We start from the raw sequence: 17,207 nt of genomic DNA on the forward strand, positions 1-17,207 counted from the left end.
TGTATCAGTAAGGAATGTGCTTGACTATAGCAGACCTTACTACACCTTTGCTAAACACAACTTGCACAAGATGTTCAGATGTAGCCAGTATCTGACAATGAAGCTTAAGAATGGTAGAGAAAAGGTGTTTGTCTCCTCTGACTCTCCCTAATGGTCTGAAGACACAGCTGAAGCTCCAGCTGTCAAGCCTCTGTTCCAGGAAGGGAGAAATGAAGAGAGAGCCAAACAGTTCCTGCCAGTGGCAAAAGTCTCCCTTTCAGAAGCTTCCTCCAGAGACTTTTGCAACCATTACCACCCACCCCTACCATCAGGGGAGGCTGAAAAATATGTTGTGTTTTGTAAATGGGGCACAATGTCACTCCCACCATTTAGGGTATCTGTACCTAAAGAAGGGAAAACAGATATTAGGCAGCCTTTAAAAAATACAACCAAGCTAAACACTCTCCCTCAGGCCAGATCATGCAAGTATGTGTCACAGAAGAGCCCAGTCCACATCCTACTATGTCTTGCATGCAATGCCAGCCAAGTTTAAAATAGGCCAACACACTAAATAGCGAACAAGCAACTGTTAGATTTTGCATTTTGAACTTTATTTTTGACAATATTTCCCCAAAGAGGTAAAGACTCTGGTGCAGCTTCAGCCAAACCCTCGGCTGTTGTTGATGGCGACCTGAAAGGCTTCCTCCACCCTCTCCATGGTGGAATACTTAGGGAGGTAGAGAAGACAGAAACACGTCTGTGCTCGCATGGGGTCTTTCTCACTCAAATTGTCAGGACAGCAGAATGTTATTTTCATGTTCTTTAAATTTTTTATTTGTGTTCTGTCAGTTCCTGTAAGAAACACTAAAAAGAAGAAGAAAATTGGGTGATCTTTTTCAGAGACTGAAATCTCTTCTTAAAGACAAAAATCTGTTTATCCAAAAATCTTTTCTGAGCATGTACGTATAGAGTTCTACATTAGCACACTGGAGACTGTATTAGGACAACATCTGACACACAGTCATTGTCTTCGGCAGCTTAGTCTGCATGGGAATGTAATGGATCCCCCGAATCTATGGGGGAACACATGCCAGGACCTCCACAGGATGACAAAAGTTCTGGAAAGGGACCAAACCCTATACATACTTGTTTTTTTCTATATATAATATGTTGTTTTCTTATATATACACATCCATGATATACTTTTACCTTTTCACTTAAAGGAAGTATCTTACGGCTTCTCTTCAGCATATTAGAATTGCCAGCATTGCTCCCCTTGCACATTATTTATGAAAATATTTATTTATTTATTTGAAAGGCAGATGAATGGAGGGGGAGAGAGGGAGAGAGGGAGAGAGGGAGAGAGGGAGAGAGGGAGAGAAGGAGAGAGAGAGAGAGAGAGAGAGAGAGAGAGAGAGAGAGAGAGAGAAAGAGAAAGAGAGGTATCTCCCACCTTCTGGTTCATTCCCCAAATAGCCACAACAGCCAGGTCTGCACCAGGTGGAAGCCAGGAGCTAGGAACCCCATCTTGGTCTTCCATGTGGGTGGCAGGGCCCCAAGCACTGGTGCCACCATCTGCTGCCCTCTCATGTGCATTAGCAGGAAGCTGGGTCAGAAGTGGTGTAGAAGGGATTGGAACTGGCATTCTGAGATGGGATACTGGAGTCACAAGTGGTGGCTTAACCCACCACACCACAACACCAGCCCCTAATTGCACATTACTAAGTAAAATAGGGATTACTTGAATAATGCAATACCATCACAGTCAATGTGACAACCCAGACAGCCACTAAGTAACTAATGGGTGTGTAGAAAATGCAGCCTGGACACGCAGAACAAAGGGGGCGCAGGCCAGTGTGACTGATACCTCACTACTCAGAATGATGTGTGAATTGAAACTGATGAACTGTTTATTTCTGGAATTTTCCCTTTTAACACATATAGACCAAGGGAAATCAAAGGAAATGAAAGCACAGATAACCACTGTACTGGATTCTTGATGCAGAAAAAGACACACAACAAGATCCTGTTGTATCTAAGGTATGACAGCCAACGGTAGCACCACGGAGGTCCAGCCTCCCCAGGGTAAATGCTGCTTTCTGAAGTAGGGACGAGCACTGGGAGGGAAGACTGGGGAAATGTCCTTGGGGTCAGGACTGTGCCAGACTTTTAAGAAGGGAAAGGATAGGGAGGCTCCAGGGAGGAGGGAAGTGAAGGCAGGAGAAGAAGCTGCAGAGAAAGGGGGAACAGGGGAGCTGCAAGGGGGGCTCAGGGGTGCACACACCATTGAACTGTGATGACAGAGATCCTCCAGCATGAAGGCTGGAAAGGCAGGCTGGGTTTCAGTGTAAGTCTGAGTCTCTCCTAACAAAGGTAATCCACAACAATGAGAACAAGAAGATAAATGGTTCTCAAAAACAAGTGAGGAAATTGAGTACAAAAATGAGGGAGAAAGTTCATTAAGACTGTCCTAGGAAACCACCACGTAAGCATAAAACTGAGGTTGAAAACTGTGAAGAAAGGTAAAACAGAACTAGAAACACAAGTAAAATAGCTGTGTAAAACAATAATAGAGTGATAATAATAATACAGCAATAGTAAAAACTAGCCAAATAAAATATCTTTGACACAGGTATTTGGCCTAGGTGTCACGATGCTAGTTAGGATGCCTAGGTCCCACATTAGAGTACTTGGGTTCAATCCCAAGTTCTAGATTTCAACTTCCTGCTAATGCGGGCCCTGGGAGATGGTGGGGATGGTTCAAGTAATTGGGTGCATGCTACCCGTGTAGAAGACCTGGATTGAGTTGCTCTGTGTGTGTATGCAGGTGTCTTCCTGCCTCTCAAATAAATAAATAATCCTAGCTAATCCAATAAGAGCCAGATAATTTAATGATGATGCAGACTACAGAAAGAAGTTTACACTTTAGTGTGGATGAAGAAATGAAGAAAAACGATGTTGAAAGATTATTTACTGATGTGAAATGCAGAGGGAGAGGGAAAGAAAGAGATCTTCCATCTGATCATTTATTCTACAAATGCTTGCAACAGCCAGGACTAGGCCAGGCCAAAGCCAGGAACCAGGAATCCATCCAGGTTTCTTGTGTGGTTGGCCTAAGGAACACAGCTTGGGCCATTACCTGCAGCCTCTCAGGCATATTTGCAGGAAGTAAGATTGGAAGTAGGGCTGCAGGGACCTGAACTGACACTGTTATGGGATGAGGGTATCTCAAGGGGTGGCTGCCACACCACAACACTGGCCTCCAGAAGAAAATATTAAAAGGCATAAGCAAGGACGAAATCACAGGGGCAAGATCCTCTTTATGAACATCTGTGAGAGGACAAGCAGATGGACTATGAGTGGTTCCAACAGGATGGTTTGTTACCCATGCCACCTTTCACAGATTTTTATTCTGTGAAAAACACACACATTTAAAGATTTACTCCTTGTTAAGACTTACCAAGGAATTTCTTCTTTTCTTCCAGAGACAATTTGTGTAAAGCTTCCCAAAACATCACGATGGTGGGATGTGAACTGTTGTATCCTTGTTCATAATGTGCATTCTACAGAAAAAAAAGAAAAGAAAAGAAAAGTCATTTGTAGAACAGGAAGGGAAACTGAATTCAATCAGCTTGGCCTTTATGATGTACCTTTTCAAATGTTTCCCAGTCAAAGTCTGTATTTCCAACAATCGCATCCTTCAGTTCTCCAGGACGAAAACATTCAATAATTTGCTTGTTGCATACTTTATAAAATCCCCTCTGAAATTCGTCATATATTGCCTTTACAGAGATGTTGAAGATGTGTTCAACGCACTTAGAAACATAGTCTCTCCTTCAATGAAACAGAAAATTATTGCCATTTGCTGCAAGAACTTAGCAAAACTGATGGATAAAAAATAAAAGCTAACATAACAGTTATATATAGAGTGCTTACTGCGTGCCATGGCTGTAACTATTACTTTTTATGTATTATCTAATTTTTATAATGATTCTCTGAGGAAGACTGTTTTTCGAGAGATTTATTTTTTCATTTAAAAGGCAGAGAGAGAGACAGACAGATCTTCCATACATTCGTTCACTCCCCACAAATCCCCACAACAGCCAAGGTTAGGTCAGGAAAAGCTAGGACCCAGGAACTCCATCTGCATCTCCCACGAGGGCGGTGGGAACCCAAGGACTTGGGCCAACATCCTCTGCCTCTTAGGTGCATCAGCAGGATGCTGGATCAGAAGCACAGAGCAGCTGGCGACTTGAACCACACACTCCAATATGGGATCTAGGTGTCCCAGCTTAGCCTGCTGCACCACAACACCCCTCCCAAGACTTCATACTATAAAACAGAGACAGTGAAGTTAAGTGATTGCTTAAGACTAGACTCAGGAAAATCAACACTGAGAATAGCAAAAGTTTGGAATAAAACTTATGATGTTACAATGATTAATCTCTGGAGAATGGGCTTTGGAGATGGTGCAAATTTCATTTTTTTATTTTATACTCGTGAATTTTCTGAATTTACCACCGTGCACAACTAATATTTGTAGCTATACACAAAACACAAAGGAGATTTCTGCTTCTGTAGCTTATAGCTGAAAAATGCTCCCACTGAGCAGCAGTATAAAGCTAAGTGAAACACAAAAACACATCTGGCTCAAGCATCCCAAATACTCAAGAGGCCAACTATGTAGAGAATGGAAGCTCACTGACCTAAGCCCAGTATTTCACTTACCTTGTAGACTTTCAATTCTTTTTTTTAAAGTATTTATTAATTTATTTGAAAGGCAGAGAAACAGAGAGAGAAACAGACAGAGAAGAGAAATCTTCCATCTGCTGATTCACTTCCCAAATGGCTGCAAAAGCCCAGTCTGGGCCAGACTACAGTCAAGAGGCAGGAACTCTATCTGGGTCTCCCACATGTATGGCAAGGGTCCAAGTACTTGGGCCAACTTCCACTGCTTCCCAGGCACAATGGCATGGAGCTGGATCAGATGCAGAGCTGCTGGGATTCAAACTGGCATGCTGACATGATATGCTAATTCACAAGTGGCAACTCAATCTGCTACACCAAAATGCTGGCCCCAAAACTTAGTATTTTAAGATATCAACTATCCTCAAATTGATTTATAGATTCAGTTCAACCACAATTCAAAATCCCAGTAGGTTTTTTGGTTGTTGTGGGAACTGGGAAACTGATAGTAAAATATATGGAAATGAAAGAACCAAGGACAGTCAAGACAATCTAAAAGAACAAGGCTGGAAGACTTAATAATCAGATTTCAAAATGATCAGTAATTTCACATTGTGGTACTGGCACAGAAAGAACAGAAAAGAGCATTATAAGTGGAAGAAATTATTTACAAACTATGAAACTGATAAAGGATTAATAACCAGAATATATAAAGAGATCAAGAAACTCAACAACAATAAAACAAACAATCCAGTTAAAAAATGGGCAAAAGACTTAAACAGGCATTTTTCAAAAGAGGAAATCCAAATGGCCAACAGACCCAAGAAAAAATGCTCAGGATCACTAGCCAGCCATCAGGGAAATGCAAATCAGAACACAGTGAGGTTTCACTTCACTCCCTGTTAGAATGGCTTTCATACAGAAATAAACAAACAATAAATGCTGGTGAGGATGTGGGAAAAAAAAGTATCTTAATCCACTATTGGTGGGAATGTAAACTGGTAAAGCCACTATGGAAGACAGTATGGAGATACCTCAGATACCTGAATAAAGACCTACCATATGACCCAGCCTTCCCACTCTTGGGAATTTACCCAAGGGAAATGAAATCAGCTTGTGAAAAAGTTATCTGTACCCCTATGTTTATTGCAGCTCAATTCACAATAGCTAAGACATGGAATCAACCCAAATGTCTGTCAACTGAAGACTAAAGAAAGAAATCATGGGATATATACTTCATGGAATACTACACAGCGGTAAAAAGAAATGAAATCCTGTCATTTGCAACAAAGTGGATGAAACTGGAAAACATCATACTTAGTGCAATAAGCCAGTCCCAAAAGGACAAACACTATATGTTCTCCCTGATCTGTGATAACTAACAGAGCACCTAAAAGGTAATCTATAGAACTGAAATTGACACTTTGAAATGCAATGACTTTGTCTCAACTGTTGAGGAACAATTTCTTTCTCCTACTATTTGAACTCTTTATTTAACACAGAGTTAAGCATATGTGTATAAAGTTAACTGAAAATAGATCTTAGTAAAAAAAAAAATATGAATGGGAATAAGAGAGGCAGGAGGAAGAGGGGTGGGAGTTTGGGGGGGAGAGCAGATACGGTGGGAAGAATCACTATGATCCAAAAGTTGTATTTATGAAATGAAGTGTATATTCCTTAAATAAAAGGTTTATGGGGAAAAAAAGAGCATTACAAGCAAGTAATTATCATTTTAAAAAAGAAAAAAATGGCGTGCAAAATAGAAAAAAATGGTGAGCCTCTTCAATAAATGATACTGGAACAACCCACACATGAGAAATCACATGAACTTTGATCTTACCTTTCCTCTTACTAAAAATAAATTAAAGGTAGATTTTAGATCTAAATGTGAGAAGTGAAATAGTAAACTTCTATAAAAAAACACAGGGGAATACATTCACAACTTTGGGATACAGAAGGATCTTTAAAGCAGGACAAAAGAAACGTGACAATTACTTAAAACACTGATAAAGTGGACTATGTCACCATTAGAAATTTTAATTCATCAGAAGACATTAAAGGAACAAAAAAGGCAAGCTACAGTATGGGAGAAGATATCTGCAGAACAATGGCCAATAAGCCTACAAGTTGCTCAATGTTGGTCATCAGAGAGGTTTAATTAAAACAACAAACTGCTCCTGTACAAGTGTCAGAACAGCTGATTTTTAAAGACTAAAACTAAGTATTAGGACACAGAGCAATTAGGACCTCATTCCCTGCTGATGCCATGTCTGCCTCCAGTTCCGATGTGTTTACAGACGGCTTCCAGATCCCGCTCCTCCCTTCATCCCCACAGCTACACACAACCCGGATAAAACGCCCAGGTGCTCTCCCCCATGGAAGCAGTAGGGAAGTTTAAATAGGGCAAGTTTTGGACTGCATGGGAACCTTCATACTGGGGCCAAGCCTGAGCCACCCTGAAAGCCAGAGCCACCTGCTTCAAACAGACCAGCTGGGTGCCTGCCTGGCTTTCCCCGTAAGCCTCCTTTAATGTGAGTAATAAATATTTTCATACTCTCTGGTATACATGTGGCAGCGTCAGCATCAATATGCAAACTAATTTTGAGTGAAAATTTTGATTTTGCCATGAATGAAGCAACCACAAGACAACCAGCAATTCTCTCAAAAATACAGCAACAGAAATGCATGCACATTAACAGCAACAAAAGCGTGAGAATGTTCATGGGAGCACCATTCATGATAGCTCAAGACTTGAAACACATCTTGTCTTCCAATAAAATTATGAATAAATAAACTGTGATAAAAAGTATACAACCAATCAGCTGGAAGGTTCCATCTTTGATCTGGTTGGTAACTACATAGGTATGTTCACTTTGTTAAATTCATTGGGCTGTACCCTTAGGATATGTGCAATTTTCTGTGTGTGTATCTGTGTGTGTGTGTGTATGTATGTGTATAAAATACTTCAATATAAAAGTAATTTTAGGGGAGAAACCCCAAGATTAAATTATCCAAGAAAAAGATCTGTTATAGGCCAGATTTTTGAAGATCTCTTTTCTGCTTTGACCAACATCAAGGGACCATCCTAGAATCCCAAACTCTATGGTTTTAAATGACATCCCTTAGGTGCTGGGAAGATGAAGTAACACAGGAAGTTCTTCAACAAATACAAAGTGCCTGCTATGCACCAAGCACTGCTGTAGAGGGCTCTAGCATAGGAGACACAGGGGTGAAGAACACAGTCCTAGTCCTCACAGCTTTCATTACAGGACAGAAATACTGAAAAATGGGCCAGCTCTCTTCACAGAGTTCAAATAACTTGTATTATTGTGCACGGATTTCAAATCTTTAGGCAACAAAATGACCTTATTTTTTAATTCCATTTTTCCATTCCCTTTGTAAATCCTAAAGGTAGATAATGCTTGATATGAAAAGGAAAAGTAAAAGAGTAAGTGGAAGGCTGGCACTGCGGCATAGCAGGTGAAACTGCCGCCTACAGTGCCGGCACCCCATATGGGTGCCAGTTCGAGTCCTGGCTGCTCCTCTTCTGATCCAGTTCTCTGCTATGGCCTAGAAAAGCAGCAGAGGATGGCCCAAGTCTTTGGGCCCCTGCACCTGCATGGGAGACCTGGAGGAAGCTCCTGGCTCCTGATCAGCACAGCTCCAGCCATTGCGACCAATTGGGGAGTGAACCAGCAGATGGAGGACATCTCTCTCTCTCTCTGCCTCTCCTTCTCTCTCTGTGTAACTCTTTCAAATAAATAAATAAATCTTATTAAAAAAGTGGAAAGAGGGTGGACAATTTAGACAGGAGGAAAAGGGAAGGCCTCTCTAAGAAGCTATTTCCATTGATTATCACAGTATAAACTCCATGATGTATATGTCTCCATACATGTACACCACACACACCAATTGCTCTGCCTTATTTTTTTTTTTAAGATTTCTTTATTTTATTTGAAAGAGTTACAGAAAGGCAGAGGCAGAGGCAAATGCATAGAGAGAGAAAGAGAGAGGTTTTCATTCTGCTGGTTCATTCCCCAAATGGCCATAATGGCCAGAGCTGAGCCAATCCGAAGCCAGGAGCCAGGAACTTCTTCTGGGTCTCCCCTGCAGATGCATGGGCCCAAGGACTTGGGCAATCTTCCACTGATTTACCAGGCCACATTAGAGAGCTGGATTGGAAGTGGAGCAGCCAGGACTAGAACCAGTGCCCATATGGGATGCCGGCACCGCAGATGGTAGTTTAACCCTGTGCCACAATGCTGGCCCCTCTCTGCCTTATTGAAAAACGGAATTCCCCTAAAGAGTCTGCAGCCCAGTGAAACATAGTGTATATACAAACGAAATACTTCATTCTGTACCTACTTGTTAGTCTGGTTGACAATTATGCAACTTCCATTAGGAATCAAGTCTATATCGTCTCTGTCCCAATGTATCTGTAACCACAAATGAACTCAGGTTATATCTGCAAAATAACTCAGAACAATCTTTTATCAACAAAAACACTTTTCCTAAAGAACTTAGAAAACCCGACATTTCTGTCATTAAAATCTTGCAAGAAATGTATAAAAATTACTATGAAGAAGCCACCGCTGGCCTTCAGGAGGGGGTCAGAGCTCCAGCTGACACCCTATAAACCAACCAGCCCTCCAACCACCAGTTATGCAGGTGAAGCCACTGTAGACCATGTGGCCCAGAAAACTATACAACTGTGTTTGTTTTTCTAAGCCACTACATTTGGGAGTTGGTTGTTACACAGTAAAATCCTATTCAGGTGGGGAACCATTTTTCCTACCAAGGGCCATCTGGATATTCCTAACATCATTCATGGGCCATACAAGATTATCAAAAATTTGCCTGCAGCTCTGACACTGTGGCGTAGTGGGTAAAGCCACTGCCTCCAGTGCCGGCATCCCATATGAGTGCCAGTTTGAGACCCAGCTGCTCCACTTCCGATCTAGCTCTCTGCTATGGCCTGGGATAGCAGTGGAAGATGGCCCAAGTCCTTGGGTCCCTGTACCTGCATGGGAGACCCAGAAGAAGCTCCTGGCTCATAGCTTTAGATAAGCACAGCTCCGGCCATTGCAGCCAATTGGGGAATGGACCAGCGGATGGAAGACCACCCCCACCCCCTCTGCCTCTCCTTCTCTCTCTGTGTAACTCTTTCAAATAAATAAATAAATCTTTTTTCAAAAAATTAGCCTGCTATACATTCATTAAATTTCAAGTCCCATCTCCAGTTGCCTTGGCAGGGCCAGACCAAATGATTTCATAGGCCTTATACGGCTTGTAGGCTGGGTGCTCCCTACCCCGTCTAAATCAGCTCATTAAAAAATGGAGAAATAAACCTTTTCCACTAGCCTAATTCAGAAGTGTTTTTGTTTTGCTTTAAGTCAAAGGTGACATGTTTAGGCGAGTACAGAGGGTTGGTCAGACCAAAATGCACCTGTTACCTGGTTTATGTTACTCACATTAAAATGGATGTAAAATAGTTCTTCAAAGTCACTGCTTTCATTATCCAGAAGTACTTCTAAACTCCTAAACGACAAATAATTTTGTTTTTAAAAGGGCAATAATCGTGCTTAGTAGATACACCATCTAAAATAAATGTCAAGTGCACAGATAGCTATTCTGAAGACAAGAAGTCAGGCACAGTTCACAGTCTATTTCTGTGTACTGACAGCCTATACAGGTCCACACTCCAGTGTATGGTTTAGGATACTTACTTCCAATTCCACAGCTCTCTTCCTTAGACTCTAACTTCCTAACTCAGTGAGTTACCCAGGTTTGTGTCAGAAAATGAATGGGGCAGGCCTTTAGCCTCGTACTTCACTTATGTGTTAAGATGTCCACACCTCACAATAGAATACTTGGATTTGATTCCTGGTTCCAGCTTGATTCCAGCTTCCTGCTCATGCAGACCCTGGCATGCAGTGGTGATGGCTCAGGCAACTTGGTTTCTGCCACCCATGTGGGAGACCTGGACTGAGTTCTAGAATCCAGCTTTAATGCCAGCAGTGGGCTGTTGCAGGGATTTGCAGAGAGAACCAACAGATGGGAGCTCTCTGCCTCCAAAACAAATTTTGAACAATAAAAAAGGAGTGACAGCATATTTACTGACACAGTGCTGGGTTTATTGAAGCTTCTTAACTTTATTTATTAAACAAATAGGTGTCATTAAGTATGAGGTATCCCATGGGAAATCTGAGGATTGCTTGGGTCACTGGACCTTTTCTGTAACTCTTGTCCCAATCCATACCAACATGCTCAAGACAGATCTGAAATGTAACTACCTTGTTGAAGATATCTGTGAGAACAGAAGCTTTATCAAATGGACTGCAGCCACTCTTTACTTCCCTCCTGTTGTCCTATGGTGCTTTATACTCACTTTAAAGTAGTATGTCTCATACTGTACTGTTTGATCCTTCACTTGTTCCTTCATTCAACAAACATACAAGCGGCCCCTAATGTTGTCGGCATAGGGGATATATGAGGTTGAAACTAAGACATTACTGACGATAACCCCTGAGACCGTAGGTGAGATACACTGATCCAAGTTTTACCTACAACTACAGTGAGATATGTGCAGCCTGAAAACTATGCAAGTGATAGAGGTACAGTTTGTAAGGACTTGGTTAACTCTGCACAGCGATATAAGTCTCTGGCAAAGGTCTTTGGGAGAGGATGAAATTCAAGTGGACTTTTTCTTAATGGACTTTTACTGCTATACTGTGATATAATCAGTGATGTTTATTCATTATTTTTCTTGGGAGGAAATAAACAAAATGCTTTCAGAACAGGGCTATAAAAGACATTCCTATTTGAAAGGTAAGAAGTAAGAAAGGAGGGTCCCAAGTAAGTAAAAAAAAAAAAAAAAAAAAAAAAAAAAAAACAAAAACAAAAACAAAAACAAAACCAAAAAGACAAACATTTAAATCCTAAGGTTTGAGAATTATCTTCTGCAACTCAGCGTCCCACCCTGTCCAGACACACGAGGGCTGGGGCTGGAGACCCAACCCTGGGCAGCCCTGCGAGCATGGCTTTGCTAGGCCCAACCCACACCCCAGCTCTCACTGGTTGGAGTTGTGTGCCCATGGATAAGACTGCAGCTGCACACTGGTGGCTCTACTGTTCTGGGGTCTTAGGGGAGGCTCTCTCCCTTGGCAGCTTTCTGCCTGGGCCCCAAAGGCTCTACAGGGCATCCTTTGAAATCGAGGAGAAAGCAGCTCATATGCTCTGCATACCAGCAGAGATGGCACTACCTGAGTCCCCCTAGGCCCCCCTTTTTACTCCAGAGGGGTGGCCACCAGATCCACCCCCAGGCTGGCCGAGGAGCACGGCAACAGAAAGTGGGAAGCAGAGTTAAAGCAGTGCCACGCATCAGCACTAAGGTTTCACAGGGCACAAGGCCCTTTTGACATAATTCTATCCCCCAGGCCTTGGCACTGTGGACTTGTGACAGCACTGGCAGCCCCACAATCTCTGAAATGCTTCTGAGGTTGTCCTTGCATCGTATTGATGGACTGCACCAGGCTCCACCTGCCTTACTGATGTCTCTTTCAAAGACTGCTTGGCTACACTCTTGTCCTTGCATGAACACTATTCCGTTCTTTCCACCAGGGCCAGGCTGAGAACTGTCCAAATCTAACTTCTGCATCTGTCTTGATGGTAAGTTTCATCTTCAAATTACTTTTCTTCTTTGAGAAAGCCATGTCCCTCCTTCAAGACTCTGCTTAGATTTCGTCCACCATAAGTCCTAGTCCATCACTCACCAGTTCTAACTTTCAAACACTAGGACGTATAGTTTACCAAGTTTCTTGCCACTGTACAACAGGGGTTGCCCTTCCTCCAGTTTCCTGTAACATCTCACTTGCACTCAGACCTCATGGGAACGGCCTTTACAGCGCACATTCCTGCCGGCTTTCCCTGGTCATGACTACCTGTGTAATTTCTAAGACGACTGAGGTCTCTCTACAGCTCTCCTCTTCTGAGCCTCTTCTGAGAGCTGCCCTTTTCAGTCCATTTGTAAGCCTGTTTTTCCTCACATGCACTTCAAAACTCACGTAGCCCCTATCCATTACCCGGTTCCAAAGCTGCTTCTACACCGTCAGGTATTTGCTACAGCAACACCTTACCTCCCAGTACCAATTTCTGTTTGTATATCTTCGGGCTGCTGGTAAGCAATTTAAAAACAACAGAAGTTTATTGCGTACAGTATGGAGGCTAGAAAGTCCAAGATCAAGAGCCGATGGGTTCAAGGTCCCATGAGGGCCCATTCCTTACAGCTGGTGCCCTCTCTGTGCCCTCATGTGACAGAGGGAGGAACCAGCTCCCCCAGGCTTCTCTCATGAGGGCCTTAATCCATTCGTGGAGTCTCCTCATGACCTAATCCTTCCTACAGGCCCACCTCTTAATAATGAGCACTGGGATCCACCCACAGCACCTCCCCTCTCCCCTTCCTCTACCATCCTCAAAGTCTGAACAGTGTCTTCTGACAGAGTTCCTTAATCTTAGAGCAGTTAAATTCATCCATCTTCACTTGAGAAATTCCAGAAGTGAGAAAGCTATTCGTCCCCATGTTTATCAACACACATTTCATATTTAAGGCCTTCATCCATGTGGAGTTGATCTTTGTGTGTTGCATAAAGCAATGATTTACTTTTTTTTTTTAAGTGGATGATTTTCTTTCCGGCTCCATTTAATATGCCACCTCTAACAATACACGTCAAGTTCTGAGCTCTTTTGTGACTCTGGAAAACAGTCCTATCAATACAGCCTTCTAGTAATTCTTCATGCCTAGTAGGCCAAACTCTCCATCCTTATTTGCCTTAAGAACTATTTCTAGCTATTCTAGGCTCTTTACTCATTCACATAAATTTTAGAACCAGCTTGTCAAGTTTAATACACAGCCTGCTGAGATTAAAACCAGAGTTTTTCTAACTACAAAGTTAGGTGATTCTTAGTGTGTATAGTCCAGGCCAGCAACTCCTAGGAATCCTGAGAGCTCTTCCAGGGGCTCATGAGATCAAAACTATTTTTACCTTACTCAGATGTTACTGGACTTTTTTTTTTTGCATTTTGTCACAAACACACAGAATTTTCCAGAGGCTATATGATATTGTGGAACATTCTGATAGCTAACAAAATGAGTGTTTATATATTCCTATGTTTAAACAATTTCACCTTAAATTTCAAATACTGTAAATATTGACAGGTGTAACCAATACACAAGTAAAACTCTTTGTAGTCTTCAATCATTTTAAGAGAATCTCAAGACCTGTAAAGTTTCAGAAATAGTGATACACACTCAGAGATTTAAATATATTTTTGTTTACTCAGTTTGTGTGTGTTAAGTTCATAAAGCCATCTTAGGTACAAGGACTATTTGATTCACCTTCAATATTTTCAATAAAAAAAATTATCTCCTTTTCCAAATCTTGTGGTTTTGATGCTTTTCTCCTTGTCTGACTAGTAAAATTAGCATAATGAATAACAATTGGATTCTGGGGGCTGGTGCTGTGGAGTAGTGAGTTAAGCCACTGCTGCAATGCTGGCATCCCATATGGGTGCCAGTTTGTGTCCTGCTAGTACACTTCTAATCCAACTCACTGCTAATGGGAAACCAGGGATGGCCCAAGTGCTTGGGTCCCTGCCACACACATGGGAGACTCAGAAGAAGCTCTTGTCTTTGGCCTGGCCCAATCCTAGTCATTGAGGCCATTTGGAGAGTAAACCAGCAGATGGAAGAACTCTCTGTAACTCTGCCTTTCTGACAGACATATATATAGACAGATAAATAAATTAATAAATACATTTTAAAAATGAAACAAAACACTGGACTCTGAAGTCAGGCTGTGTTAAAATCATGTTTCTGCCACTATGGTGCCTTGGGCAAGTTACCTAACCTGTTTCAGTTTCTTCATCTGGAAAATTGGGATAATAAGATTATATTACTGTTTTCATTCTTTAAAAAATATCTCTATAGTGCTCCACTGGTATATACCAAAAATGTACGATTCTCTAATTAAGGAACATTAATGTATTCTTTATTTATTATGAATCATAATATAATATACATTAGCATACTTAAATGCTTGCAGGACTGAAATTTCGGAATGTGACATGTATAGAAGTAGACCAGCTGGGTCAAAAGAGGGCAAACATATTTTTGTTTGTTTGTTTGTTTCTGGGAAAATTTGATGCATATTTTATTCTTTTTTTTTTTTTTTTTTTGGACAGGCAGAGTGGACAGTGAGAGAGAGAGACAGAGAGAAAGGTCTTCCTTTAGCCGTTGGTTCACCCTCCAATGGCCGCCGCGGCCGGCGCGCTGCGGCTGGCGCACTGCGCTGATCCAATGGCAGGAGCCAGGAGCCAGGTGCTTTTTCCTGGTCTCCCATGGGGTGCAGGGCCCAAGCACCTGGGCCATCCTCCACTGCACTCCCTGGCCACAGCAGAGGGCTGGCCTGGAAGAGGGGCAACCGGGACAGAATCCAGCGCCCCGACCGGGACTAGAACCCGGTGTGCCGGCGCCGCTAGGCGGAGGATTAGCCTAGTGAGCCGCAGCGCCGGCCTCATATTTTATTCTTTAAAAGCCAGTGATGGTCAGGGACTCCCTGGCTCACTCTACACAATATTTCAAAAAGTTTGTAGGAAATTGAATTAAAAATAACATGCACACTCAATGAATTTTCTGAAAACTCCTCTTATAGGAGTTGGGAAGACTCTGAAATTTCACTCAGATATAACAAACAGTATACACATAGGATACAAGACAAACTTGTACAGACCCAGTGAATTCTCTCATCCAGTGCTCATTTAACAAATGAAATTAAGGCCAGACCCCAAAGATTTGCAAGTGCATCCTCTCAAAACAACAGGAATTTCAAAGTCTCTTCAATAGTCTTGCTTTAAAGGGGTTCACATCATTTCTTATTTTCACAGAATATTGATTTTTTGTCTTATATTTATTATTTTATTTCCCTGAATACAGCCCCAGTATAACGTCAAAGAGGGCTAGAGGTATCTTTGTCTTGGTGGAGTTACAGGGAAAACATCTTCAGTGATACTGTAGTAAGTAGTTTGTTGTACATTCCTTTTAGACAATCTTGATCTAAATAAGCAAATCACTGTTTTTAATTATCTTTTAATAGTTGATTTTTTAATCTCTTGATGCTGAATTTTATTAAATTCTTTGTAACCTTTAATCTAAATGATCATGTAATTCCTTGTATTGGTCACCTACTCAGATGATTTCCATGATTTGGCAAACATATTTTTAATTAGTAAGATTTCTTTTTTGCTTATTTACCTTTTGTTTGAGAAGTAGAGAAAGAGAAGGAAAGAAAGAGGAAAGGACAGAGAGACACAGAGACAAAGACAGACAGAACTTCCATCCACTGATTTATTCCCCAAATGTCCACAACAGCTGTGACTGGGAGAGGCTGAAGTCAAGAGCCTGGAACTCAAGCTGACTCTCCTAAATGAGTGGCAGGATCTGCCTACCTGTTTACTGCTCACTTGCTGTCTCCCAGGGCATACATTAGGCAGCTGAAATCAGAGCAGAGCTGGGACTTGAACCCAGGCACTCCAATAAGGGATGCAAGCTTCTTAACCACTGAGCCAAATGCTTGTTCCCATATTTTTTTATTTTGACACATACTGCTATATTGTTCTCTGAAAAGGTCAATTCACACTTCTACTGCAACACTTGAAATTAGGATAAGGGGCCAGAGCTGTGGTGTAGCAGCTAAAGCTGCCGCCTGCAGTGCCAGCATCCCATATGGGCACCGGTTTGAGTCCCGGCTGTTTCTCTTCAGATCCAGCTCTCTGCTATGGCCTGGGAAAGCAGTAGAAGATGGCCCAAGTCCTGGAAGACTCAGAAGCTCCTGGCTCCTGGCTTCGGATTGGTGCATCTCCAGCCATTGTGGCCAATTGGGGAGTGAACCAGCAGATGGAAGACCTCTCTCTCTCTGCCTCTCCTCTCTCTGTTTAACTCTGACTTTCAAATAAAAAAATAAATCTTAAAAAAAAAAGAAATTAGGATGAGCCTTTTCTCAAATCCTTGCTAACACCTGGTAGCATTTATTCTTCAAAGCAGTGACACAATGAAGGATCAATCAGCGGCTCATGCACTGCATGAGCACTGGTGAGTTGGAGCATCTTATTTAAGCACAATTGCTACTGCTTCTTTTGTGGGTTGCCTTCTTGGATACTTTATCAGTTTTTCTTATGGATGTACAGGAATGCTTTGCATAGCAGGGTTAGTAATCCTTTCTATAATATACGTTGCTCATTTTTTTAGGAAGTATTGGTTTGTGTGTTAACTTAGAAATAAGTTTCTACCTTAAAGGTGACATGCAACAACAGACGGTATGAAACAAAATTCAATGTAAACATCACTAGCATATTTTGCACCAACATATGAAGGTACTCAGAAAATTCCATGGAAAATGGAATTAAAAGCTTAGTTATCTTGCTGCAAAAAGTTTTTGAAATACATACATATAAGGGGGTCCTCAAAAAGTTAATGACAAATGCATATT

At 41.8% G+C, this 17,207-nt stretch overlaps 1 protein-coding gene across 4 annotated transcripts in view; it reads right to left on the bottom strand.

Annotated features, from left to right (window-relative positions):
* Window positions 1–568: 568 nt before the first annotated feature.
* The window catches only part of HERC5 (HECT and RLD domain containing E3 ubiquitin protein ligase 5), a 60,864-nt gene continuing 44,225 nt past the window's right edge, over window positions 569–17,207 (bottom strand). For 3 of the 4 annotated variants that reach the window (XM_051819569.3, XM_089303091.1, XM_089303092.1), the window contains 5 exons: window positions 10,137–10,203; window positions 9,031–9,101; window positions 3,630–3,813; window positions 3,440–3,542; window positions 569–843 (listed from right to left, as the gene is read on the bottom strand). In XM_051819569.3, the coding sequence (XP_051675529.2) occupies window positions 638–843; window positions 3,440–3,542; window positions 3,630–3,813; window positions 9,031–9,101; window positions 10,137–10,203 (631 nt within the window). In that variant the 3' untranslated portion in view covers window positions 569–637. The remainder of the gene's footprint in view (window positions 844–3,439; window positions 3,543–3,629; window positions 3,814–9,030; window positions 9,102–10,136; window positions 10,204–17,207) is intronic. The other variant, XR_011378349.2, reaches the window with a different exon arrangement.

Source organism: Oryctolagus cuniculus, chromosome 8, assembly GCF_051225735.1.
Source record: "Oryctolagus cuniculus isolate XC-2025 breed Fujian yellow rabbit chromosome 8, ASM5122573v1, whole genome shotgun sequence".
NCBI lineage: Eukaryota > Metazoa > Chordata > Mammalia > Lagomorpha > Leporidae > Oryctolagus > Oryctolagus cuniculus.